Raw genomic sequence first — 27,983 nt, forward strand, 5'->3', positions numbered from 1 at the left:
GGCCCATTTTACCTGAACCTTCATCGTACCTCGAGAGGGAATATCCCGATACTTTAACTCTCATAATTCCAAAATAATTATACTTTTTAATTTTTTTTTCACACAGAAACATTTAAGAGACCTATGTCGATTTTTAAAAATATCAATGGATTTCATGCATAGCGTTTTTGATGGTCTTATTAATCGTTTACCAAAAAGTGGCCCATTTTACCTGACTTCACCCTATGAAACATGCTACACGCAACTCATAACCCATAACAATGAACGTGATTGATTTATATAAAAAAACCTAACAGAAATTACCTCAAGGCACTTTTCATGGAAAGCAGGTCCAGGCAGTAGCTACTACTACTACTATACTCTTTACCATTGAGGTAAATGCGCCACAAAATGAATATAAGGTAAAACAAATGATTTAAATGACTCAAACAGTCTGAATGAAGCATAATCAGGACTGTTTGCATATTGTTTATCTTGGTCCATTGACGGCGTGTGAACAGGAAAATTGTGCTTTTCAATCATCTCAGAAAAGTGATTAAAAATGCAACCATAGCTGCTGCCGTTCAAACGCGACTGTCAAACTAGTTTTTCCTGTATGTTCCACCCATTGGCTGCAGGCAAGCATTCGAATTGTGCAAATGTGCGTGTGTGTGTGTGTTGCCTACATGTAGAAGAGACAGAAAGGTCAGAGGGTGTGTAAGGGGAAAATTAAAGATTTGAAAAATGCTTATGAAGGAGAGACTGAGATGCAGCTCGATGGCTGTTTCCAAATAAAACGAAACCTAACTGCAGGTGGATGTATCACCTCTGTCCAGCTGTTTGCTTTGAAGCTACTTCACAACTGTCAGATGCAATTCTGCTTAACATTGCAGGAGTTAATTGGTGTTTCAAGCAAAAACAAGTAATAAGAAAAAGCAATATATCAAATCTTAAGGCATGTTACATTAAAAAAGCAATTTATTTCCAAAAATGTATTTAAAATTGTTTTAGTTAGACATTTTGAAATTATAAGACCATTGATGCATTAACTATATGTTGTGTATTTCTGTTTGATATTACATTTAAATGTATCAGTTCATATTTATATCTTTCCTATCTGCAAATAAATGTTGTGCACTCCAGCTCTTGACCCTTTTTAGTTTCTTATGGTTCAAAAACGTCCTCGGTTTTAAAAATTATTGACTTTTAAAAGTGTTTTAAAAAATATAAATGACTCCAGAAAAAGTTTTCACTTCTAAAGAATATCCCGCATCTGCTTTACATTTCCAAAATAACACCTCACTGTCCTGCAACATAGAAGTCCCCAAAATGTACATAAAGTTACATCAGTCCCCACAAAGATAGAAACACAAGCTGACACACCACACACTGGGTCTGGACCGGTGGGGAGTGGTTTGTGTTTGTAGGCGCAGCAGGTTTGGGAGAGACGCGGAGGTGTGGTCTCCACGCTCCAAAAACGATCCTCCTCCCGCGGCTCGGTGCAGTCTGCAGCGGAGAGGCCGAGGGACCGGGGGCGGACAGGTGCAAACTGAGTCGCCCGGTGACTTCTTCTTCCATCCACAGTGTCGCTTTAAGCTGCCGCCGCCGCTCGAGGAGCCAGGATGAGTTACTTCGGGTCGCAGCAGGGCCTGAACATGGCGCGCAGGGTCGGGTCCAGGACCGACCTGACCGGCGGCGGCTCTCAGTACGCACGGAGCGAGGTGTTTCAAGGAGGCGGTAACGGATACGAGCCCTTTATGGACGGATACAGAACCGTGTCCTACTCCACAAAGTCCTCCAAAGGCGGAATGTCGGGAGGAATGGGAGGAGGAATGAGGTAGGGGTCTGTTCTCTGGGGTTAGTTTTGTTTTGAGTGAGTTTTGTTGCTTCCACCTGTTGAGTCTGAACCAGGACGCGCTCATGTTGCTCAACTGCTCCGTATAAAATATTCATCACGAGACTCCTGTTTTATCCCGGTATTCATTTTGGCCGTGCAAACCCTGAGTGGACACATTTGCCCCTGAGCCAAAAACCCCCCAAAACAAAACAAGTTCTTGCACTTTCAGCTTAACGCTTAATTTACCAAGTTAATGCACGTCAGTGTTTGCAGGGGAATGTTTCTGTCTCTGCATTAACTAGATATTTACAGCGGTCTGTCAGTGTTTTATGATTTGTTTGATGAAGGAGTTCCCACATTACTTTCCCTCAAATTACATAACTGATAAAAACAATGACATAGTGACTGTAAAACAAAACGGCACTGTAATTAATGTCTTTATCATGACTCATACTGTATATGTGGCATTTTGTAGATAAAAGAAAGAAAGAAAAAAGATAAACCAGGCCTCCTCTGCCCAGCAGCTTCTCTCCCTGCAGAGAAAACACTCACTGTGATTTATAACTCTCACTCAGATGTGAAGTTCCCACTGCTGCAGCGGCTTAACACTCAGCCTCTACACAGAGACCTTCACACAGATGAATTATGTCACTGTGCCAGTTAAAGACAGAGCAGAGAGCATCTGGTCCACAAGATTATAGAGACAGTAAAGACAGAGAAGAGGTAACAGAAATGTTACAGGTCCAGTAAAAAAAACCATACAAGGGTAAAAAATGGAAAAAATGTTAAGTTATTGTTCATCATGCATCATGCATCATCGTCAAAAGTGTCAAAGTGTTTTTATCTTTGGAAATAAAAACATGTATGCATCTTTATCACTTTCTATGAACTCTCTTAACTCTTCCCTGTTTACAGATATAATCTTATATAAACACAGTCACGGTCAGAATGCACTGTATACATTGTATAATTTAAATCTATAATAATATAATATATAATAAATGCTAATTATCTAAAACTTATTCCAAATCTACTAATAAGGCATGTGCTCATCAATCCTGTTGTACAGATCAGAGTAAACAGTCCACCATATCTTCCTTATATTTGATTTTATGGCTGGAGGAGGCACTCAACAGGTGTTGCCAGGTGTGTTTTTATCCACCCTACAGCATTATTAATGCATACTGTAGTGTACATGTACACATATATCTCGGATTAACCGGAGTTTCTTTTAGGCAGCGATCCTCACCTCAGGATTTTAACCTGAATCAAAAATGTCCCACGATGATTAAAATGAGGTGAAAAAAAAGAAACATACACATGATATGTGAAATTGAGTTTAGCTTTTCAGACCAAACACATTCAAATTAAACCGTTTAGTAAACTGGACACAGTCAAGGCAAGGGTGGAGCCACAGGTCTGAACTGTGTGATACTGTGTTGGTGGTGGTGATGTCTGTGATGCCAATACAATTAATGAGCTGAAGATTTGTAACAGTGATGATCTCATTGGTGATGCGTTCACTCTGCTGCCCCCTGCAGTGGCTCCGGTCTCGGTGCCATCCACCAGAGGGCCATGGCTCTGCAGGGCCAGTGCCAGGAGTACCTGAAGAAAGCCGAATACGCCCTCCAGACTGTGAGTCATGATTTATCCCCCTGCTGTTCCACACTTGACTCCTTTCCCTCTGCGGTGCAAGTTAAAGCCTGTCAGGGTCAGAGCTTTTAGAGCTTTTTGTATTTCACAAGAGGGAGAAGAGTCGAGACGCAGTTTCTCTTCTGTTAGAAAAAAGAAAACAGAAAGAACGAGAGAAATGTTGCTCTGTTATAAATTGAGTTTGTGAACACAGAGCAGCAAACAGAAACCAGGCTCTGTTCCATTTGCCTTTGGGACCAACTCTAGTATTTCAACTGTCAATCAACGCACTGATGACACACAATAACACACATCACACATGTATCACAACGTGGCTTAGTGTTGAGAAACTTTGTTTTCTTGCGAAGTTGCAAAACTCATCTTCATACTGTTGGAAGACGTGGGTGTGTGATTTATCAGCCTGGTGTGTGTATGTGAGTGTGTGTTGTTGACTCGTGTCGTCATCTTCGACCAAACATAACAACTGTGTGTGGATGAAATGTGTGAAACACTGAACGTCACTTTAGCTTCATCGTTTACAAAGTCATGAAATCATCCAGTTTCACGCTCTTTCCTCTGGGTAAAATGTTGTTGGACTAATTGAGCGTGAAGTGAAAGTGCTACACCTGCTAAATGAAGCAAAGATAAATGACCTCGCTCGCTGGGCTCAGCAGGTAAAAATAATAATTAATGAAAAACAAAAGTGAAACCAGTAACGAACCAGAAAGACTTCATACCGCAGTGATAATCATCTCCAAACCAAATAAACAAACAAACAAACCAGGACAGTGTGAAGGACACATAAACAGCACCTGTATAAATTATGCACATTTAAAGGGATAGTTCAACATTTTGGCAAATTGGCCCATTGTCATAATCCCTATAGTTTTAGGAGTAGGTTTTGTTGGTGCAAGCTATTTTTAGAATGGCGGAGCAGAGCCGTGAGCTGCTCAGAGCTACGGTACGGAGGCTAATGGAATTTCTTGGTTTACCTCATCAAACCCATCAACTACACAATCCAACAACTCCAAAACGCTCTGGACAAGTTGTGACCTGCACATTCACCACGCTACTGTATGAGAGACGGAGTTGTTTTCGAGGTAAATGAGAGACTGCTTGCCGAAAAACTGCCTCCGACGGGAATGCGCATCAGCGGTTTTGCATGAATTTACAACTCTGTCTCGTAACAATTGTGTATTTGATGAGTTTGATGAGGGAAACCAAAAAATCCCATTAGCCTCCATAGTGTAGCTCTGAGCAGCTCACGGCTCTGCTCTGCCGATCTAAAAATAGCTTGCACCGACAATTAAAGGTAACAAACCTAAAACTAAAGGGATTATGGCAATAGGCCAATTTGCCAAAATGTTGAACTATCCCTTTAAACTTAGACATATATCAGACACATGTTTTACTTTTCTCCACAGAGCAGTTTGTGTGCAGCTCTGGAGCTTCAATATTTGTATTGAGGCTCTAATTGTTTGAAATTAGTGTGTGTTTAGTCAGTCCGAATATTTCCTCTTAACAAACTTCAAAAAAATCAACCTAAATTCACCAGAACAAAAACGTTCATGTGTAGGTTAACATCTGCAAACACCTGCTCCTGTTAACCGTCTTCCTGTGCCGCTCCTCACATGCTGTGTATGTGTTTGCAGGGCGGAGCTCCAGGTGATGCAGAGCGCTACATGGCGATGGCCAAAGAGACGATCGAGCACCTGAAAGGCTGCGCCATCGACCTGAAGCAGATGGGACAGCCCAACGACAACGTGGTCAGGACGTAAGGAAACCGCCGCTCGTCCCCTTTTCTCCTCTAGTGTTCGATTCCTCTCTGTGATGATACAAACTCCATACATGTCCTGTCTGTCCTCTGGACCTGCAGGTTGGAGATGTGCAGGGACCAGCTGAAGGGCGTCCACATGGCCATGTCAGGCAGCATGCAGAGGAGGAGGAGCACCAGAGGAGGGAGCACCGGAGGAGGATGGGAGGAAGCTGGAAGGAGCTTCCAAGACGCCATCGGCTGGATCGCACAGCAAAAGGTCTGTGGATTAGTTTAGTTTAGTTTAGTTTAGTGGAGTTTATTTTATCTTTTGCACAAATTATTTACAGTCAAGCATCAATCACAATCAATCGACCTTCAATAATACATTCCCTAGTTCAAACTTAGTTCATAAATATTACATAGATCGAAAAGGTTTTGGCTGAAGCTATCCAGCTTATGAGTGCCTAGCCCTTAATTCATCATTTCAGTTAAACCATTAGAGCTCTTCATGGTTTCAGTGTAACAGAAAGAAACAGATATCTTATAATTAACAAATGAAGCCAAAATAAATAAACAGTATTACAGTTGGAGTCAAAACCCAATTGATCAATCGTGTTTATAGCTTTCTATCATATGTTTTAATTTCTTTTTAAATTGTGTAAGGTTTTTGCTTTGTTTGAGATCCTCTGGCAAGCACAATGAAGTGTTAATGTTGTAATGTTGTGGTTTGTTCAGCCTCCTGGTTGTCTGTTAATGTGACATTTTGTGATATTTTTGATAGATTCAATTGTTTTTTTGTTTTTTTAATTGCATCAAAGAGCAAAAACATGCTTGTGACAAGAAGAAAATGTGTAGTAGCTTAATTCAGAGCCAACAACTGGATTTTCCGTGGTGTGTGTGGGTGTTAATGAACTGCCAGATCTCATTAACGCAGAATACTGTGTAGACACGAGGACATTCCTCTGCTCTGTGTTGGTGCAGACACTGGACTGAGCTGGCAACGCTGGCAGCAGCCGAGTTTCACACTGGCAACAACACATTTATTAGGAACTGACTAAAAGGAGAAACACAGTTAAACACACTGCTGCACTGCAGAGATTTAAAAGAAGCTCTCGGTTTGTTTCAGGTCATAAAATCAGACTTTTCCTCTGGTTCACTCAGGTGTTTGTCCTGAAGATTCAGAAAGAGACGACTTGTTTCTCTGCCTCCACCTGCTGGTGTTATTACGTGCACATCAGAGTGTATCCCAGTGTGCTGATGTAAAACATTTTGTGTTTTAGCGTCTGGTCGAAACTGCTCCCTGGGCTGACGACACCGAAGCCATTGAGCAGCAGCTCATCAACCACCAGAGGTTTCACAGCTCCATCCAGAGGAGCACGGAGGTGGACCGGGCCAAGGACGATCTGGTGAGTTCAGGCCGCTCTCTCACACCAATTTTCTTTTTCATGCTCACACTTTTCTCCCATATGAGTTGAAAGAACTTTGCTGCTCAATGGTCTCAACAATTTAACAAGGCTGTAAAATGGTATTATAGTGTGAATCTGCACAAAGATGCAGCAGTTTATAAGGAAATAACAACAGCGCTAAGAAACTCTGAGAAAACATGTTGCATCTGCACAGTTTCTTCCAAATTTATTTAAAGTGTGTCAGAGACAGAAACGGTCCTGTACATGTGGAAAAACTAAACATAAATATAATTACCATGGTGAAAGTTTCATAAAATATACTCATTATGAAAAACAACAAAATCAGACAGGAGCCTGAAACCAGTATTTGATATTTTACCTAATTTTAGTGACGTTAATCTAATTCATCTGCAGCCACAGGCTACTATGGAAATGTATTAAAGGCTTCTGAAATGGAGGGTTTAGTTTTGATGTTTTTATTAGTTATATTGAGTCATTTATATTTATGTGTCAAAAATATTTTGATTGAAAAAGGAAAGTAATAGATTCTGTAAATTCAACTTTTTGGAGCACAAATCTTTGTCACTGTCGTACAAATCCACCTTAATTTAGATCATAATAGTTATAATAATAAGCTATTATAAGGAATAGCAAATTGCATTTGAAAAGGTTTATGTTTCATAGTGTTTCTTGTGGCTTTGTATTTTTAAGATGAGACCGAATCAGTTTGATTCTCCTCCCACAGATTAAAAAAGGAGACAAAGCAAACCTCCACGCTCTGGACCAGGAGTGGGACAGTCTGCAGGTGAGCGGAGCTGAACTCCTCATCACTCATCTGCTCTTGTGTTTTCAGGTGAACTGTCGACTTTGTGTATGAACTCGCTTTTTCTTTTTCTTTTCTAGCAATTGTCGTTTAGTCGGACGCAGCAGCTCAACGAGCTGAAGCAGATCATTCAGCAAATCTCCAAGGAGATCATGTGGGTGAACGACAGAGAGGAGGAAGAGCTGGTGTTCGACTGGGGAGACAAGAACATCGACCAGTACATCCCCAAGAAGCAGGAGAGCTACTCGGTTAGTAACACACACACACACAAGATGAGGGAGAATTAGGCTCATGTGATGCTACAGAAATCCATGTTGTAATTTGAATATTTTTTAAAGCGCTTCATTCAAGTCGATTAACATTCTTGGAAAAAATCCCATGAGCCTAAATGGCACTAATTCCTTTTTATGACAATAATCTGCATCTCATAAGGAAGCAATCATCTGTGCTAGATTAGATTTTGGCAGCTGCAGTCAGAGCAAAGCGCCGCTCCAGCTGCATCCCTGTCATTACCAAACCTCTTCTCCTCCAACAGAGACTGATGAGCGCCCTGGAGGACAAAGAGAAGGACCTGAACAAACTGAAGAACAAAGTGGATGCTCTCCTGAAGAACAACCACCCGGCCTCAGACAAGATCGAGGTTCGTGTTGAACTGTGTGAAAGAAAAACAATGTGCAGTGATTACATTCATTTATGAATGTTAAGTCAGAAAGCAGGAGTCTGGCTCTTTTCCATCATTTCACTTTTTTGTCCTCCCTCGTGTTTTCCAGGCCTATCAGGACACCCTGCAGACTCAGTGGAGCTGGCTGCTGCAGATAACGAAATGCATCGATGTTCATCTGAAGGAAAACGCAGCTTATAGCCAGGTGACATCACAAAACACACAACTGGGAAGCTTTCCAGCTGGTTTTTTTTTTTTTTTTTGGCCCATAACCTCACTCACTGGGTTTCTCCTTGCTGTTTAGCTCCATGATGCAGGCTACATCCACTCTGCAGCATTTTAGTTATTGAACGACTCTTGTTTGCCAGATTTATGACTACTATCTGCACTACTCAAGCTCCTGAAAGAGACTTTTGAAAACACAGCTGACTCTATTTTACTTTGCAGCTGCATGAATCAAATTTTTGCATTTTGATGCTATAACTACCGTAATAGACTTTTTGTGCAACTCATCACCTGCAGAGTTGACAGTCTTCTTCCTGTTAATGCCCACTGGTCATTTGCAGTTGTGATAGTATGAAAAGAGCTCATGAGCTAAATTTAAGAGACTTATTCAGTGTGTGATGTGGAGCTGCTGCAGAGTTTTGAGGGAGGAACAGACGGAGGCTGTGGCTCCGTCACTGGTGCAGACGAGACAACATGCTGACATTTTAAATGGCTCCAGCTGGTCAATGATATCTAACGTTAAACCATCATGATATTAACACTCCTGCATGTTTTTCGTTATAGTTCTTCAAAGAGGCCAATGACACGTACAGCGCTCTGCAGAAGGAACACGAGGGCGTTCGTAAGAAGTTCACCTGTGACAAGAACACGTCCCTGGATAATCTCCTGGACCTGCTCAAGGGCCTGGAGGTAAGTGTGGTGACTCGTGACCTTCTGCCCCTTAGCGCAGTAAAACTAAATGACTGCTCCTCCAATGGATTAGTCAGCTCATGTTACTGCTAATGATAATTGGCCTGCGGATAATTGATCACTTCACTTTATGCAGAATGAGCTGTGATAATGTCACCAGAGAGTTCACACACAGCTCTGATCTGTAACAAGCAGGAACATAGCATTTATTTTAATTCATTCATTTGCTCAGTTGTATTTTTTCATTATTTTCTAGTATCTTCTTCCTTTTTCATTCATATTTTTTTTTATGTTTATTGGATTATTCCACATATTCCTTCTTTTTTCTATTTAAAGAGCCACAGAACGGCTACGGTTTGATAATATGTTTTGGCCCTTTTGCATTTTGCATTAGTATTATATCATTTTTAAATTATGTATTGCACTCAAATTATGTAGCACAGTATTGAACCTATGTCTAGGTTGCTTCCTTTGCACTTGTAGCGTATATTCTATTGTTTTAGACCTATCTATCTATCTATCTATCTATCTATCTATCTATCTATCTATCTATCTATCTATCTATCTATCTATCTATCTATCTATCTATCTATCTATCTATCTATATATCTATCTAATGTTATTTCTTCTTTATGCATCTCCAGAGGGAGAAGGAGAAGATTATGGAAAACAAGAGGCAGGTTCAGCATCTGGTCAGCAAGTCAAAGAGCATTGTGAGACTGAAACCCAGAAACCCGGAGGAGAAGAGCAGCAGCAGCCCCATCATCGTCAAGGCTCTGTGCGACTTCAAACAGGACCAGGTGAGTTGTTTTATACTAATGTTCACGAGTTCACAAGGGATTTATCTGCAGGAAGTTATTGTCCCGTCTCAAACTCAAACATTTTCTTTGTGCGCTACAGAAAGTGATCTGTAAGGGCAACGAGGCCATCCTGAAGGACAACAGCCAGCGCAGTAAGTGGGAGGTGACCGGCCCTGGAGGACTTGATATGCTGGTGCCATCTGTGTGTCTGATCATACCACCACCCAACCCGCTCAGCATCAGCCTCGCCAGCAAGTAAGAGCTGTTTGTTCAGGAGGAAGAAGGAGATAAAACTCCGGGAACAGTCAGAAAAAGAAAATATCTGTGCCGTGATTAAAGGTTTTTAATTGTGTCCGAAGGAACGAGCAGTACTACGAGGCCATCCTGACCATCTGGAACCAGCTCTACATCAACGTGAAGAGCCTCATCGCCTGGCAGTACTGTCTCCTGGACATCAACCACATCAACTCCCTCACCGTCTCTATGGTGAGTAATCAGCTACCTGACTATCTGAAAAAAAAAAGATTTATTTAACATAATTTAAAAACGGCTCTTAAGTTCTTCTCATTATTACATTTATCATTATTGTTTTGCATTATTCATTCTTGTATTTATTTTTCCTTTTTTCCCTATATTTACTGTATAATCACTAACTTTTTTCTACTTATTTTTCGTTTATCATCTTATCATTTAATTATTCCTTATTTTATTGTCTTTACTTGTAACAAATTAGGTTTTTGAATATGTTCTTCATGGATGAGGTTTTAATATAGTAAGCCCTTTTGGGTTTCATACCTCCCCTTTGCACATCCCAGTCATAATGATTGTTCATACTATTTTAAATGATATGTTCGTGCAAAAAAAAAAAAAAACTCTGTTGTCTAAGAGATGAGTCCATTCATGCAATATGTGAATCTGCCAAATCGATACAATCAGACCATGGAAGCAGTGAAGCAGTCGCACATCTCAGGAGGTCTGAGGTCATCATGCCCCATGGACATAAACAGAGTCCCGTCTGAATTAGCAGTGCAACATTCAAGACAAATAATGTCAACTTCTATATACCATGTTACATAAAATGCAGAATCAAAAGTTAACTGGAAAATAAATCCCATACAGATACATAAATATTATGTTCAAATAGATGCTGTTTTACTTCCTGCATGTAGCAGTTAGATTCTTATGTTGTTTACACCTCATTCTAACATGATCTGTGTGTGTGTTCAGCTGTCCAATATGCGTCCTGAAGAGTATCGCCAGCTCATCAAGAACATGGAGGCTCACTACGACGAGTTCAAGGTGGTCTGCAACGGCTCCCAGATGTTTGGTGACGAGGACAAGAGGAGCATCGAGAACCAGTTCACCGGGGCGCAGAGCCACTATGAACAGCTGGTGGTGCAGCTGCCTGCTTACAGTCAGTATTACACTAAACTGCATGTGGCATTACATCAAAAATATTTGTTTAGAATTTCGTTTTGACGATTTCTAACATATCTTGCGTCTCCCCCTCAGTTGGACAGATGAGACAAATGGAACAGCAGCAGATCCTTTTGGTTCAGCAGCAGGAACAGCAAGAGGCGGAGGCCAGGAGGCGCGAGGAAGTGCTACGGCAAACTACGGAGGTGAAGAAACAGACGGTGAAGAAAGTGCAGGGGGCCAAGAAGGAAGTGGTGAAGAAGAAGGTGACGACGTCTCGCAGCCTGTTAGAGCTGCACGCGCTCAGACTCAGGCTGGAGACGGCTGAGAGTTTGCTGAGTCAGCACATCTGCCTCATCTGCCTCGGAGAAGACGGGGTGCACGAGTGTGGCGTCAGGATCATGCAGTTGGAGGTATAGTCATACACAAACACGGAAATTAAAGACAAACAGACAAGCACATAGCGTTAAAAACAGACCTTATACCAAATCCCTGCTCCCCACATTCATTCATTAAAATAACTGTTTGTGTTTGTGTTTTCTTGTAGTCCGTGCAGCATGACATAGACTCTGTGCGGCAGGACTACCTGCGTCTGAATGAGGTTATCAAGAAGGAGCTGGAGGGCATGACTGATGCAGATAAAGCCCAGTTCCTCCGCAGCGAGAGTGAAATCATCAGCCAAAGACTGAGCAGTCTGGACAGCAGCTCCTCATCTTACCTGCAGAGGTACAACACACACACACACACACACACACACACACACACACACACACACACACACACACACACACACACACACACACACACACACACACACACACACACACACACACAAATCACAGCAAAGCCTCATAAATAAAACAGTTATTTGGGTGTCCACTAGATGTCAGTAATAAAGGATGTTTATGAGAAAGATTATGATGTATGGGATGTATGGGAGCGACAGTGCGAACTCTTTGCCTTTTTTGATTTTGGAACAACTTATTAAATTATTATTAATTAAATTATAATAGAGTTTCAGATGTACGACTTGGTATCATCAGAGTAGAAATACATACAATGTATACAGTAACTAAAACAAAGCAGGGGGCCCAGTATTGATCCCTGTGGGACACCTCTGGCAACATTTTAATGGGGTGGAGCTGAAACCACCGGAAGAAAGACATTGAATTCTTCAAAGATTTGAGTTAAACCAGCTGTGATTAAAGAAAATCAGTTGATTAAAATTGTAATTGTATTCATGTATTGTATTAACTCATTGAGTGCCATTGACGTCTATGGACGTCAATCAAAATCCAACGCTTGAGTGCCATTGACGTCCATAGACGTCAAATGCAGTTTTCTGCGGCTGGTAAATGGGGACGCTGTTGCGCACACTGTGAGTAATTTTGGGGCTTCTGGGATGTGTAGAACGAAGAAGACTGTAGATCAGAGCAAGAAGTGAAGAAGAAGGAGAAGACGAGCGCGATCCATACAGAGATAAAAAAGTCGGAAAAAGTTTCTATTTCTAGAGGAAAACGACGGGCAGAGCCTGGAACAAGTGTAACGTGGAGCTGGAGGAAAGCTTAGCCACGGTTGCTATTAGCATAGCTCCAGCATGAAGTGATCAGAGGAGGCAGGAAAGGTAAACTCATCTAGATGATCAGCACCAAAATGCCGAAGCGAAAGCGGATCGCGGAGTCAGTTTCACCAGCTGCTGTCTAACCGACGTCGTGACGACGAACCGAGAGATCAGCGCGGTGAGTCGCTGCCGTGTCCGGCAGAGAGGCTGAAGACGCCACGACGTCTCCCTCCCTCCTTCAGAGACGAGGGGAAGCAGCAGGAGGAGAAGGAGGAGAGGAGAGGGGGTGGAGGGGGAGGGGAGGGGGGCGTAGGAGAGGCTGAGGGGGTAGCAACCGCTCGTACTTGTTGTATTTTAGTTGTTGTTGTTGTTGTTATGTTTTTTGTTTAGTGTTATTTTTTTTGGGGGGGGGGGGGGTGAAAAAAACATGTGAAATGAAATTTTCAGATGTCTTACATGTTTTTTGAAGCCAAAATTAAAACGGATAAATCACTGTTTTTCTTGAGAGACTCTCTTTCACAAAAATGCATTTTTCTCAGCTTTCTAGAAAAAAAAAGGTCTTTTTGGTGCAACCAGGCTCTATTCAACTTAAGATAAATCAAGAATGGAACAAGGTACAAACAAATGGTTTTTTCCCTAGTTATATAGAGAGTCTCCTCTTTCCTTTGAGCTGTTTGGTGTTTTCAGAGTCATAGTACAAAATACTCTCTGGGTCTTGACATATTACTCAGAATGCCCCAAAACGCTGGCACCTGGCACTGACCATTTTATAAAAGGTCTGGCACTCAATGAGTTAATGCATTTAAAGAGGAACTAAGCAGGATTTCTCCCCTGGCTATGCTACATTTTTACCTTAATTAAAACGCTCCGTAACTGGCCATCTTTTGTTTATGATGGTTAAGATTACAGAAATACACATGTCGTAACATCTTATATGTTATATAACGTTATCCACAGCTCCATGTATTGATTTTTCGCCGGCTTCGTTGTAAACAAAGCACATGGACGAGAGGAGTGTTACCAAAACAGTGGAAAAGTGATCGTACTTGCATAGTTCCCCTTTAGAGACAGGGAATAATGAACCTCCAGAGGGGGTTATAGTTGTATTTGATAATGATTTTCAGAGTTTACTGTAGATACATTTTAAAAGTGATTAAAGGTCAATCAAAATACTGTATAAAGGTGACATTCTAACTGTAAACTAAACTAAAAACTGTAAACTAAAAGATTTTAAAGGGTAAAGTTTTGTGTTGTGAGTTTAAGTATCCCTCATTTCACAAAACAACAAACATTTAGCTGAGCCATGTCATCTTGTAAATAAATATACCTCATCTCTCTCGTAATGACTTTCTCCACCTCTTTGTCTTTATCAGGCTGCAGGCTCTAAAGGACATGCTGGAGAGTCTGGCGCGAGCAGAGGATATAGTGAAAGTTCATGAAGCGAGACTGACGGAGAAAGAGACCACTTCTCTGACACCCAGTGAAGTGGAGGATTATATATCGACCTTGGAGGTTTTTTTTTTCTTTTTTTCTTTTTTTTTCCACATTTTACATTTTCATGCACGTCTATCAAAACTAAATCAATGTGCAGTGAAGATATCAGAGTTATTATCTAAAGCCGTGTTTCCACTGCAGGAACTTCGGGGTAATTTTACGGGGCCAGCCCCGTTGGTGCGTGTTTCCACTGCAGGAACCTCCTCCACAGGGCCATTTACAGGAACTTTTACAGGGGCCAACGGAGTACCTACTCCAGGGTAGGTACTCCGTTCGGCCCTGAAAAGCTCCTGGGTGGGGCTCGAGGTTAACCCGGCACTGATTGGCTAAAGCTAGAGCAGGCTCTGACGCTACCAGAAAGCACCAAAACAACCGGCATTTTTAAAAAGGGGAGCAGAAGGGGAGCATTAGCCTAGCAGACACCGCTGTAAACAGCAGGAAGATGTACACAAATGGACCGACGGTGAGGTGCAGACATTGATTGCAGTCTATACCGAGGAGATTCAGAGGGGGTTTGAGTCATTGCGGCGAAATGAAAATATCAGCGCACCTCAACACAATGGGGATCCATCACGCCACAAAACAATGCCATGAAAAGTTAAAAAAAAAAAAAAAAAAAACTCAAGCAGGATTACAATCAACCGCCATGCGCACAAACACACAAACCAGAAACGAGGCTACCACCTCAGCTCCTTCCATCCTTCTCCGTTGTTGTTATGATTTTTGTGCATGTGCTTGTGACCTGCCTGGGTGACGTCACGGTCGAAACTGTCGCACAGCGATTAAGCGGCGATCGAAACTTATGACGTCGCCGCGGGGTCCGACTCTGCAGTGGAAACACGGCCACTGAGAGGGCAGAGTGAGAGGACGGTTCCTGTAGAAGTTCCTACCCCCTCCCTTTACCAGGAACTCCTGCAGTGGAAACACGGCTTAAGGTAGAAACTGTCCTGCTCTGATATCTGACTGTTGTTTCCTGTGTTGTTGATGTGTAGAGTATTAAAGCAGAGCTGGGGCAGAAGGACGCTCTGGCCTCCATGGAGACAGAGCTGACCAGAGCGTGCGAGTGCAGCAGCCACGTGGGTGGGGCTTTCCACAGCTGTCACACTATGCTGTCAAAATACACAGAGCAGGTGGGACTGCTGTCAGACCGCTGGAGACGGATCCTGGGACAGATTGACACCAGGTATGTCTCTCTCTCTCTCCCTCAGCCTGTTTATACCAAGAGCTGTGCACGTTTCACCAACACAAAGATCGGCTGCAACACCTCCTGGAGAAGAAGGTGCAGGCATGGATCAGTGCTCAGGATGTCTGTTATTCTGTTAATCACCCGTCCAATGTTATACATTTACTATTAGACTGTTGTTACACATATGCATCACATGCAGATTGTGTCAGAGTCACATTTCATAAATTAGTCTTACATCACTGGCTCGTTTTCATGCATTGATCAGATTGATCTCATGTTGCAGGTTGTTTGAAACAAGCTCCAAACACTGACGTCGTATTTTGGACTGTCGATCAAGCAAAAAACAAATATTATTTGTAGATGGCTCTTGGATCTTGAGATGGACTTTTTATGGATTCTTGACATTTCAAAGATTCAACATTTTATTGATTGATTCAAAGAACAATGAGGATTTTTATCTGTAGTGCAGATGACTAATTTCCACTTTTTGTATCAACCCTCATCAGTTTAGAGTTATCAAAGTGTCTCTTGAAGAAATGCTGACGCTATGTTTTTCTCTTTATCTGTTGCTCAGGCTCCAGGATCTGAGGCTGTATCAGCCTCAGCTGCAGCACTACAAGATAACCAGCTCCTCCCTTTCTGATTGGATTGATGCCACACGCAAAAGACAGGACGTCCTGCAGGCCACCAAGATCGACAGCGTCCAAGCACTGAAGGACCATATCCTAACCCAGAAGGTCTTCTTCTTAATTCACTTGCTGGCTGTGTTTAGGGTCTGTATGCATGTCTGTTAAGCAAACTGACTTTACTTTATACTGTTGTTTTTTTCAAGGCCTTGAACACAGAAATCAAAGCAAAGAGGGATGTACTGGAGAGTGTGCTGAGGGACAATGAGGCCTGTGTGAACTCCATCAAGGTAAGGAGGTCTATATGCACCACACAGATCATTTCAGTGTAATTTCCTGCTTTTATGACTGTGCATCTTTACAGGACTATGAAACGGACCTCGCCGCTTACACATCTGGATTGGAGACTTTGCTCAACATCCCCATCAAGAGGACAATGCTGAGGTCCCCCTCGATGGATCTAAACCAGGAGGTAGCTGCATTCCAGTTGAAGGAGGAGTAGGAGGGTTTGGAGGAAAACTAAGTGCCTTTTATTAATATATATCCATGATATTCACATGAGATGATTCATGAATTAATCCTTGAGTTTGCTCTATCTTTGCTTCAGGCTATTGATCTACAGACCCGCTACATGGAGCTGTTAACCATGTCTGGAGACTACTACAAATTCCTGGGAGATTTGCTCATAAGAATGGAGGAGCTCAAGGTACGCTTCTTCTTCTTTTTTATGTTGAATGACAAATTAGTTTGCGCTTTTATTATTAATTATAATGACTTCTACTTTATTAGGATGATTTCATGAAGAGGTCAAACCCAGTTAATTATGGATTAAAGCAGAAGTAAGTGGTCCGGTCGTTTTCGCTAATGCTGCGTTCCAGGCAGGCTTTTGAAATCGTAAATTACAGCTTCAAGTCACAACTTACGACTTTGTAGCGTTCCAGGCAACCTACTCGTGTTTTTCCGACCTGTTTTACCGGTGAAAGTCACTATAACGGCCACTCGTAACTTCCGACCGGTGAACTCGTACCAGATCGAACTGGTACGACTTCACGGTTGGAAAAATACGAGTTTCCTTGAACGCACCATAACAGTCCTCCTCCCTACGTCACCACATTCACGGCGTTCCTTGGCTGCACACACAGCCTTGCATGCCGTTCTCTCTCCTCATTGGATAAAAACTGTAGGATACGATAAATGTTTTCTCTTCGGCTCAGAGCAGAGCAGAGTGACTGACAGACCCGTGTTTCAGACCAAACACTCTATGTAAGTGATTGCTGTCGGAAGATATAACTATTTAAGACTTATATTAACACAAATATATCACTTACTTCTGCTTTAATGTACAATTTGGTGAAGTGATGTGTTTTAATGACATGTCAAGATGTACTTGATTCCTAAAACTACCTCTTGGTTTGTCTCGCTCCCAGATTTGTAAGACCAGGATCGACCTGTTGGAGGAGGAACTTCGCCAGCTAAGAGAAGAAAACGGAGACCATAACGCAAAGAACAAAGCTCTGGAAGATGCTCTGGCCCGCTTACGGCTGGAGCTGTCCCAGTCCAACGAACAGCTGGTGTTAACAGAGGAGGTGAAGTGCAACACGGCGATCCAGTGCAACGCCACCAAGGCAAGCCTGGACAGTACTCAGGGCCAGCTGTCAGACCTCAACGACCAAGTGGCACGACTCACCTATCTGCTTGAGGAGGAAAAGAGGAAGAAGAGGCTGGCGGAGGAGCGCTACACTCAGCAGCAGGAGGAGTATGAGTCTGTGCTGGGTAGGAGGCAGAAGGAGCTGGAGACGGTCAGCTGGGCCAAGGTGGAGGTGGAGAAGACTCTGGCCACTAAGGAACACGAGCTGGAGATGCTGCGGCGGCAGCTGGATGAAGCATCGGCGAGAATTAAGGAGCTGCAGAGGGAGATTTCAAAGGTAAGGAGCCAATGCAGTACGGAGATCAATGAAATAAAGCTGAGCTACGAATCCCAGATCCACGTGAGTCGCACAGACGCCCAGAGACTGGCGGCCCAGAGGGAGGACGATAAGGCTGAGCTCCAGCTGCAGTATGACAGGATGGAGTCAGAGAGGAGGGATTTGGAGGAGGAGCTGAGGAGGCTCAGGTTGTCTATCAGCCAGGTTGAGGAGCAAAAACAGAGGGCAGAGGAGGAAGCTCACAGTCAGCGTGCTGTCATCACAGAGGAAGGGCGCAGGAGGAGAGAGCTGGAGAGTCAGGTGGAGGTGCTGATCAGGCAGAGAGACCAGGGAGACCAGGAGAGCAGCAGGTATAGAGAGGAGCTGGCTGAGGCCTTGAAGGAGCTTCAGGAGAAGAACGAACGGCTGGTCTACTTCACGCACAGTCTGGAGGAGGAAACCCGCAGGAGGAAAACCACAGAGGAAGGACAGGCTGTGCTGGAGCAGACTGTGGCCAAGCTGAAGGTGAAGCTGACTAATTCATCCATGGCTGCGACCCAGCTGAGGGACTGTGAGGAAGAGCTTGAGAAGACACGTTTAGACTTGGAGAGGCAGACCAAGGAGCGAAGCAGAGTAGAGCAAAACGTTAGCAGGTTACAGGGACGCATCAAGGACATCCAGGCTGTGAGAGACGAGAGGGAGAGCCAGGTGGAGAGGCTGAGGCAGGCTAACCAAGAGGAGGTGGCCAGAAGAAGGAAGTTAGAGATGGAGCTGGAGAAGTCCACCAAGACCATCACAGAATACAAGAGCACCATCTCTACACTTCATCAGAGCGTGGAGCAAACCAGCATGTCAGGAAAGAGAGATGAAGAGGAGCGCCTTAAGTTGCAGGAGGAGCTGGAGAGAAGTTTGAGACTAAACAAAACCTCTGCAGAAAACACAACGAAGCTGAGCGCAGAGCTAAAGGCTCTGCAGAAGCTACTGCTGGAGGAGCAGGCCCGGGTCAAAGAGGCCAACCTCAGGAATGAGAGTCTTCAAAAAACTATGGAGGAGAAGAGTAAAGCACTGAATGAGAACACCACTGAGCTTGACAGACTGAAGGTGTTGACAGAAACCCAGACCAGAGAGAGGCTGAAGCTGGAGGAGGTGTTGAGAATGTCAAAGCAACAACACGAGGAACTGTTGAAGTCCAAGCAGGAAGCCGATGATGAGCTCTCCTCCCAGATAACAGCCCTGCAGCTGCAGCTAGAGACCACTGAGCGCAGCAATGTAGAGTACCACGATCTGGTGTCAGAGCTCTCCTCTGAGAGGGAGAAACTCAAGCGGGAGGCTGAAAGAATACAAAAGCAGGCCACCGAGGTACATGGAAGTTTGCCACTGGACTGTTCTCCGTCTTTCAAATCAGAGTCCTATCCAGTCCAGTCTCTGTCTGTAGCCAAACTTTTGCTTGCATGTTGTAGATGTCCTGTAGATGCATCTCACTTTGTAGCTCTGATTCAAACACATACAGCTGCAGTATGTGTTTGAAAAAAGTTGCATGGAAGCATGCAATCATCTGTGCCCCTCCAGCTTCCCTCAAATCCTCAACCCTCTGTCTCCCTTTATGCCCGTGCTGAGCAAAGATGTGTGCATGCTTTCGCCTTTGCTTGTTTTTCCTCCCAGAATAATCAACATCGTCAATGACGTCGACACCGCCGATCCGGTCTTCTACAGTTTGAATGTTGCTACATCTCAATGGAAACATTCTGCAAATTAGTAAAAGCACTAATTTGAAGTACCACCTTTTGTAATTTGACTCCTGTCTTATCTCTTTGTGCCTGATACAAGATTATGACTATTTTTTTCCTTTAACAATCAACCACTAATAGAGTTTGTGATAAGTGTGCTTTCCATCTCTGGTGATTATATGAATGTGTGCTGTGATGTGAAATGCAAAATCATTTTACAGTTTGTGGTACAAGATAGATAGATAGATAGATAGATAGATAGATAGATAGATAGATAGATAGATAGATACTATATTGATCCCAAACTGGAAAATTACAGTTACAGGGTGCCACCTGGGACGGGGCCATCTTTGGGGGGCGGGGGGGACAAGAGAAGAGGGGAGGAGAAAAAAACAGCTGCAGTGTAGTATATTGTAGTTTATTGTGTAGTATATAGTATATAGTGTATATATATTATAAGTGTATATTTCCATGAAAACTTACCTTTTTTTCTCTCTGCTTTTTCCCCTTCTCTTTTCCTGCAGATAACATCCACGCTGCAGTCCACTCAGTCCCAGTACAATGAGATTGTAGAGGAGAGAGATACTCTGTTGCTGAAATTGAAATTGTCAGCAAAGGATAAAGATCGCCTCCAAACATTGGAGGACGAACTCAGTCGCATTAAACTGTCCCTGGATACAGAGCTTCGCAACAAACTACGTCTGCAGGAGGAGATTGACAGGATAAAGAAGGATGTGAATTACTGGAAAGACCAGTATGAAAGTCAGCAGAGCCTGATTAAGGAAGGTGACGCAGACAAGGAGCGTCTGGAGAGGGAAAGGAACACGTTGAAGAGTGAGATAGAGAGACTGACGAAGCAACTCAAGGAGCTCGATGAGACATATAAAGTTAGGCTGGTGACCGTCCAGAAAGAGCTGCAGGATATGACCAGTGTCAGAAAAACCATGGAGTCTGAGCTGAAAAGTCTTCGAGAGCCCCCACCTTTGGATGCATCCAATGTCATTTTTGATGGAGTGCGCAAACCAGTCTCAGCAGATCAGTTGCTTGAATGTGACGTATTGGACAAACCAACATTCGCCCAGCTTGCAAAGGGACAAAGAAGTGTCCCTGAAGTGTCTGCTGACAAAAAAGTCAATCTAAAAGGAACAGGCCCAATTGCTGGTGTGGTAGTTGAAAGTCCAAGAGGCCCAGGGTCAACATCTGAATTCTTGTGCAAATTGTCTTTAACTGAAGCCAAGAAGGAGAAGCTCCTGCCACAAGACTGCGCTGACCTGCTACTGGATGCTCAGGCTGCCACAGGCCACATCATTGATCCGAGAACCAATCAGAAGTTGACAGTTCCAGAGGCATATGGTCAAGGTGTAATTAATTTGCAGGACAAAGAGAGGTTGCTGGCGGCAGAGGCTGCAGCTGTAGGATATACTAGTCGTAGCTCAACCAAACCCCTGTCAGCGTTCCAGGCCATGAAGAAGGGACTGATTGACAAGAACACAACACTGCGTCTGCTACAAGCCCAGGAGTCTGTTGGAGGTATTCTGGATCCTGCATTCAGTGTGTTCCTTCCCAAAGACACCGCCATTGAGCGTGATCTAATCGATGATGACATATATCGTGCTCTGAACAAGAAGCCTGAGCTCTACATGGACCCAGAAAGTGAGCAGGGTGCAACTTATATGTCACTGAAGAGGAGATGTAAGGTTGAGCTAAACACAGGCCTTCTGCTTCTTCCGGTCTCTAAGAAGATGGACCCATCCCAACTCGTCTTTGATGGTGTTCGCAAGCCTGTCACAGCACAGCAGCTGCTTGATTGTGGGGTTCTGGACAAAGCAACATTCGACGACCTAATAAGTGGTGAGAAGACGGTCCCAGACGTGTCTGTTGACAAGAAGGTCTTTCTTAAGGGGACTGGGTCAATTGCTGGTGTTGCACCTGGAGCTTCAACTAAAATGTCCTTCACAGAGGCAAAGAAACAAAAGATCATACCTTCTGATGCAGCTGACCTGCTACTAGATGCTCAGGCTGCCACAGGACACATCATTGACCCCAGAACCAATCAGAAGTTGACAGTTGAAGAGGCGTATGGTCAAGGTGTAATTAGTTTGCAGGACAAAGATAGGTTGCTGGCGGCAGAGGCTGCAGCTGTAGGATATACAAGTCGTAGCTCAACCAAACCCCTGTCAGCGTTCCAGGCCATGAAGAAGGGACTGATTGACAAGAACACAGCACTGCGTCATCTACAAGCCCAGGAGTCTGCTGGGGGTATTTTAGATCCCATACTCAGTGTGTTCCTTCCCAAAGACACCGCCATTGAGCATGATTTAATTGATGATGACATGTATCGTACACTGAACAAGAAGCCTGAGCTCTACAAGGACCCAGAAAATGGGAAGGATGCAACTTATATGTCACTGAAGACGAGAAGTGAGGTTGAGATAAACACAGGCCTTCTGCTTCTTCCGGTCTCTGAGAAGATGGACCCATCCCAACTTGTCTTTGATGGTGTTCGCAAGCCTGTCACAGCACAGCAGCTGCTTGATTGTGGGGTCCTGGACAAAGCAACATTCGACGACCTAATAAGTGGTGAGAAAACTGTCCCAGACGTGTCTGTTGACAAGAAGGTCTTTCTTAAGGGGACTGGGTCAATTGCTGGTGTTGCACCTGGAGCTTCAACTAAAATGTCCTTCACAGAGGCAAAGAAACAAAAGATCATACCTTCTGATGCAGCTGACCTGCTACTGGATGCTCAGGCTGCCACAGGACACATCATTGACCCCAGAACCAATCAGAAGTTGACAGTTGAAGAGGCATATGGTCAAGGTGTAATTAGTTTGCAGGACAAAGATAGGTTGCTGGCGGCAGAGGCTGCAGCTGTAGGATATACGAGTCGTAGCTCAACCAAACCCCTGTCAGCGTTCCAGGCCATGAAGAAGGGACTGATTGACAAGAACACAGCACTGCGTCTTCTACAAGCCCAGGAGTCTGCTGGGGGTATTTTAGATCCCATACTCAGTGTGTTCCTTCCCAAAGACACCGCCATTGAGCGTGATCTAATTGATGATGACATGTATCGTACACTGAACAAGAAGCCTGAGCTCTACAAGGACCCAGAAAATGGGAAGGATGCAACTTATATGTCACTGAAGACGAGAAGTGAGGTTGAGATAAACACAGGCCTTCTGCTTCTTCCGGTCTCTGAGAAGATGGACCCATCCCAACTTGTCTTTGATGGTGTTCGCAAGCCTGTCACAGCACAGCAGCTGCTTGATTGTGGGGTTCTGGACAAAGCAACATTCGACGACCTAATAAGTGGTGAGAAAACTGTCCCAGACGTGTCTGTTGACAAGAAGGTCTTTCTTAAGGGGACTGGGTCAATTGCTGGTGTTGCACCTGGAGCTTCAACTAAAATGTCCTTCACAGAGGCAAAGAAACAAAAGATCATACCTTCTGATGCAGCTGACCTGCTATTGGATGCTCAGGCTGCCACAGGACACATCATTGACCCCAGAACCAATCAGAAGTTGACAGTTGAAGAGGCGTATAGTCAAGGTGTAATTATTTTGCAGGACAAAGAGAGGTTGCTGGCAGCAGAGGCTGCAGCTGTAGGATATATGAGTCGTAGCTCAACCAAACCCCTGTCAGCGTTCCAGGCCATGAAGAAGGGACTGATTGACAAGAACACGGCACTGCGTCTTCTACAAGCCCAGGAGTCTGCTGGGGGTATTTTAGATCCCATACTCAGTGTGTTCCTTCCCAAAGACACCGCCATTAAGCGTGATCTAATTGATGATGACATGTATCGTACACTGAACAAGAAGCCTGAGCTCTACAAGGACCCAGAAAATGGGAAGGATGCAACTTATATGTCACTGAAGACGAGAAGTGAGGTTGAGATAAACACAGGCCTTCTGCTTCTTCCGGTCTCCGAGAAGATGGACCCATCCCAACTTGTCTTTGATGGCGTTCGCAAGCCTGTCACAGCACAGCAGCTGCTTGATTGTGGGGTCCTGGACAAAGCAACGTTTGACGACCTCAGAAGTGGTGAGAAGACAGTCCCAGACGTGTCTGTTGACAAGAAGGTCTTTCTTAAGGGGACTGGGTCAATTGCTGGTGTTGCACCTGGAGCTTCAACTAAAATGTCCTTCACAGAGGCAAAGAAACAAAAGATCATACCTTCTGATGCAGCTGACCTGCTACTGGATGCTCAGGCTGCCACAGGACACATCATTGACCCCAGAACCAATCAGAAGTTGACAGTTGAAGAGGCATATGGTCAAGGTGTAATTAGTTTGCAGGACAGAGAGAGATTGCTGGCGGCAGAGGCTGCAGCTGTAGGATATACAAGTCGTAGCTCAACCAAACCCCTGTCAGCGTTCCAGGCCATGAAGAAGGGACTGATTGACAAGAACACAGCACTGCGTCTTCTACAAGCCCAGGAGTCTGCTGGGGGTATTTTAGATCCCATACTCAGTGTGTTCCTTCCCAAAGACACCGCCATTAAGCGTGATCTAATTGATGATGACACGTATCGTACACTGAACAAGAAGCCTGAGCTCTACAAGGACCCAGAAAATGGGAAGGATGCAACTTATATGTCACTGAAGACGAGAAGTGAGGTTGAGCAAAACACAGGCCTTCTGCTTCTTCCGGTCTCTGAGAAGATGGACCCATCCCAACTTGTCTTTGATGGTGTTCGCAAGCCTGTCACAGCACAGCAGCTACTTGATTGCGGGGTCCTGGACAAAGCAACGTTTGACAACCTAGTAAGGGGTGAGAAAACTGTCCCAGACGTGTCTGTTGACAAGAAGGTCTTCCTTAAGGGGACCGGGTCAGTTGCTGGTGTTGCAGCTGGACCTTCAGGGAAAATGTCATTTACAGAGGCAAAGAAACAGAAGGTCATGCCTTCTGACGCAGCTGACCTGCTACTGGATGCTCAGGCAGCTACAGGCCACATCATTGACCCCAGAACCAATCAGAAACTAACAGTACAAGAAGCATTTGACAGAGGAGTAGTGGATCAACAGGATGTATCAAAGTTGGTTGCAGCTGAGGCCGCTGCTGTAGGTTACAGAGATCCTAGTACTGGCAAGCTCTTATCAGCAAGCCAGGCCATGAGGAAGGGTATACTTGACAGGGACACAGCTCTACATTTACTTCAGGCTCAAGAGTCTGCAGGGGGAATTTTGGACCCTATCCTTAGTGTATTTCTACCCAAAGATGTTGCTATGGATAGGGGTCTCATCGACAATGACCTGTACCGAGCCCTGAATCAGTCTCCTGAGTGCTATGAAGACCCAGACACCCAACTACCAACTACCTACGTGTCCCTGAAGAAAAAATGTAAAGTTGATCCAAGCACAAGTCTTTTGCTCCTCCCTGAACCTAAAAAGCCAGTAACTGTTCAGGGAATCAGGGATGAGGTGTCAGTCAGAGATCTGATGGATGCAGACCTGCTGCAACGGTGCGATGTTGACCAACTAAGCAAGGGTAGATTGACAAAACATGACATTGAGGACAGACTGCGTCCCTATCTCAGAGATTCCACCTGTATAGCAGGAGTTTATGACGAGGCCAACGAGAAAGTGATAACCATCTACCAGGCCATGAAAGACTGTCTGTTGCGTCAAGGGACGACTCTGGAACTGCTTGAGGCCCAGGCTGCCTCAGGTTTTATAGTCGATCCCATCAACAAACTGTACCTGACTGTTAGTGATGCCTATAATAGACGACTGTTTGGGCCAGAGTTGAAAGACAACCTGCTAGCAGCAGAGAGGGCTGTGACTGGTTACAAACTGCCTGGCACAGACAAAACAATCTCCCTCTTTCAGGCCATAGAGAGAGGTCTCGTGGAGAGGGGCCATGGTATCCGTCTACTTGAGGCCCAGATTGCTAGTGGTGGCATCATTGATCCTGAGCACAGCCATCGTATTGACGTCAATGTTGCCTACAAGAAGGGTTACCTAGATGAAAAGATGAACAGGATCTTGAACAGTCAAGGTGCTGAAACTAAGGGTTTCTTCGACCCCAACACAGAGGAAAACCTAACATATATGGAGCTCAAGAAACGTTGCATCACAGATAAGAAGACTGGCCTAATTCTTTTGTCCATTGCGGACAAGACAAAGTTAGCGTCGACTTCGAGAAAGAGGCGAGTGGTAATTGTCGACCCAGAAACTAACAAAGAGATGACAGTGCGTGAAGCATATGACAAAGGGTATATTGACTATGACACCTTTGTGGAGCTGTCCCAGCAAGAGTGTGAGTGGGAGGAGATCACTATCACACATCCAGATGGCTCTGTGCAGTTTATTATCAACGATAAGAAGACAGGAAGAGAGTATGACATCACTGAACTCCTTGCAAAGAGATTAATTAATCAGTCGGATCTAGATCGGTACCGTTCACGTGCTATCACCCTGACTGAATTTGCAGATCTCATCACTAAAAAGACCCGGCATCTTGGAGCATTATCAATGTCATCAACCTCAAAGCCATCGGCAGCCTCAGCTGCACCCTCAGTGACATCAACATTGTCGTCATCATCAGTCTCAAGTCAGTCACAAAGATCCTCGTCACCCACTCTAACCAAGATGACAACAACAAGAACCACCTTCACAGAGCGAAGCAGCACATTCAGCAGTAGTAGTTCTCAAGACTCCACTGACGCCTCTAGGCACGCATCCAGCCTGTCTGTCTCTCTAGCCTCCCCTATTGAGGCTGTGGGTGAACAGGAACCCGTGGGTGCCATCTTTGACACAGAGACTTTGGAGAAGATAACCGTCACAGAGGCTCTGAATTGTGGTCTGCTGGACTCCATCACTGCCCAGAGACTTCTGGAGGCCCAAGCCTCAACAGGAGGAATCGTCAATCCTGCTAATGGCCGTAGGCTCGGCATCAAAGAGGCCTCCCGCCAGGGCATAATAACTGATGACATGGCCTCCAAGCTGAAGTCTGCACAGAAAGCCTTTATGGGCTTTGAGGATGTAAAACTCAGGAAGAAGATGTCTCTTGCCGAGGCCATGAAGGAGATGTGGGTGCCATATGATGCAGGGCACAGGTTCATGGAGTTTCAGTATGTAACAGGGGGGCTTCATGACCCAGCAGTGGGCTGTAGAAGATCAATTGAAGATGCTTTGAAACTGGGCTGGCTGGATGGGAGAACAGCCCAGAAGCTCCAGGACGTAAGAAACCACACAAAGAATCTGACCTGTCCCAAGACCAAGCTCAAGATCTCTTACAAGGAGGCTCTGGATAATTCCATGGTGGAGGAAAGCACTGGGGTGAGGATGCTCCAGGCATCGTCTATGTCTTCCAGAGGGATCAGCAGTCCATACAATATCGCCTCTGCTCCAGGATCCACCACAGGCTCCAGGAGTGGCTCCCGAAGAAGCTCCCGTAGGGGCAGTCTGGACCTAGGCTCCCCTATGTCACGCTATAGTCATACTATCTTCAACTAGCTTCACACTAGCTTGTCTCATGCACAGATCAGGTCCTGTACATGCATTCTTGCAAATGGGTCTGATATTTCTTTGAGTATTTCCACTATAAAACAAATGTGTGCCTTGTTTATGAGAAGAAAATTCAAAAATTCAAGGTTTAGCATTTAAATCTCAAGTTTTTTTTGCAAAATTTTAGGTTTTAGGTTTGGTGTTTTTATGCTTTTAAAATGCTTGTTGAATTGATCATGAGAATGAACACTACCAAGATACAGTATGCTTTGTTAATGGATTTAAGTATTAATGGATGTAATCTGAAGGTATTTGGATTGAAAATGAAACATATGTTAATACAATGGTTGATGACCCTAAAATCAGTGGGGGGGGGGGGAGATGGCCAAATTATTGCATAGATATATTTTAAATACATATTTTTAATATCTTCAAAGAATGTATTTTCTTTTTACATTTTGCATTGGTAAATGCAGGGGTGGTATACAAAACAAAAACCTGTCTCAATCAAATGAACACCTGTTGGATCAGCAGGAGCCACTGCTTCCCTACATCTTTGTAGACTGTAAGGGTGGTATGTTTACATGTATTTAACATCAGAATATCCTATGTGCCTATTATGTGCAGGGAGGGATGCATGGGTGGGTTGCATATATTTCCTTAACCACAATATTTTTATGGAATCAGTTGTTAACCATTTGCAATTTAGTGCTTCCACTTTTGTAACTGTTTCTTGGTATCTCACAATAAAAACTAACCTTTTGCTCATGTGGATTTATGACTTGTCTCATTCATGGTCAGTTTCATGCAGATTA

General features: G+C 44.1%; 1 protein-coding gene across 2 annotated transcripts; it reads left to right on the top strand.

Moving 5' to 3' along the window:
* Positions 1 to 1,522: 1,522 nt before the first annotated feature.
* Positions 1,523 to 27,936, top strand: dspb (desmoplakin b). Of its 2 annotated transcripts, none has more exons than XM_085775082.1 (24): positions 1,523 to 1,816; positions 3,358 to 3,451; positions 5,101 to 5,222; positions 5,325 to 5,481; positions 6,485 to 6,610; positions 7,356 to 7,415; positions 7,514 to 7,681; positions 7,969 to 8,073; positions 8,204 to 8,299; positions 8,884 to 9,009; positions 9,654 to 9,809; positions 9,910 to 10,064; positions 10,169 to 10,295; positions 11,037 to 11,223; positions 11,322 to 11,638; positions 11,773 to 11,951; positions 14,160 to 14,298; positions 15,273 to 15,463; positions 16,041 to 16,203; positions 16,299 to 16,382; positions 16,457 to 16,564; positions 16,700 to 16,798; positions 17,520 to 19,355; positions 20,248 to 27,936. In XM_085775082.1, exons 1-24 carry the CDS (start codon positions 1,602 to 1,604, stop codon positions 27,175 to 27,177), a joined length of 11,940 nt encoding a protein of 3,979 aa, XP_085631208.1. In that variant the 5' UTR covers positions 1,523 to 1,601; the 3' UTR covers positions 27,178 to 27,936. The 2 variants fall into 2 exon arrangements, with proteins under 2 accessions (XP_085631208.1, XP_085631209.1); XM_085775083.1 differs by having other exon boundaries at positions 1,526 to 1,816; positions 17,520 to 18,017.
* Positions 27,937 to 27,983: the final 47 nt, after the last annotated feature.

The sequence above is a fragment of the Trachurus japonicus genome, chromosome 4 (genome assembly GCF_045865225.1).
Source record: "Trachurus japonicus isolate A0001 chromosome 4, Traja_1.0".
Lineage (NCBI taxonomy): Eukaryota > Metazoa > Chordata > Actinopteri > Carangiformes > Carangidae > Trachurus > Trachurus japonicus.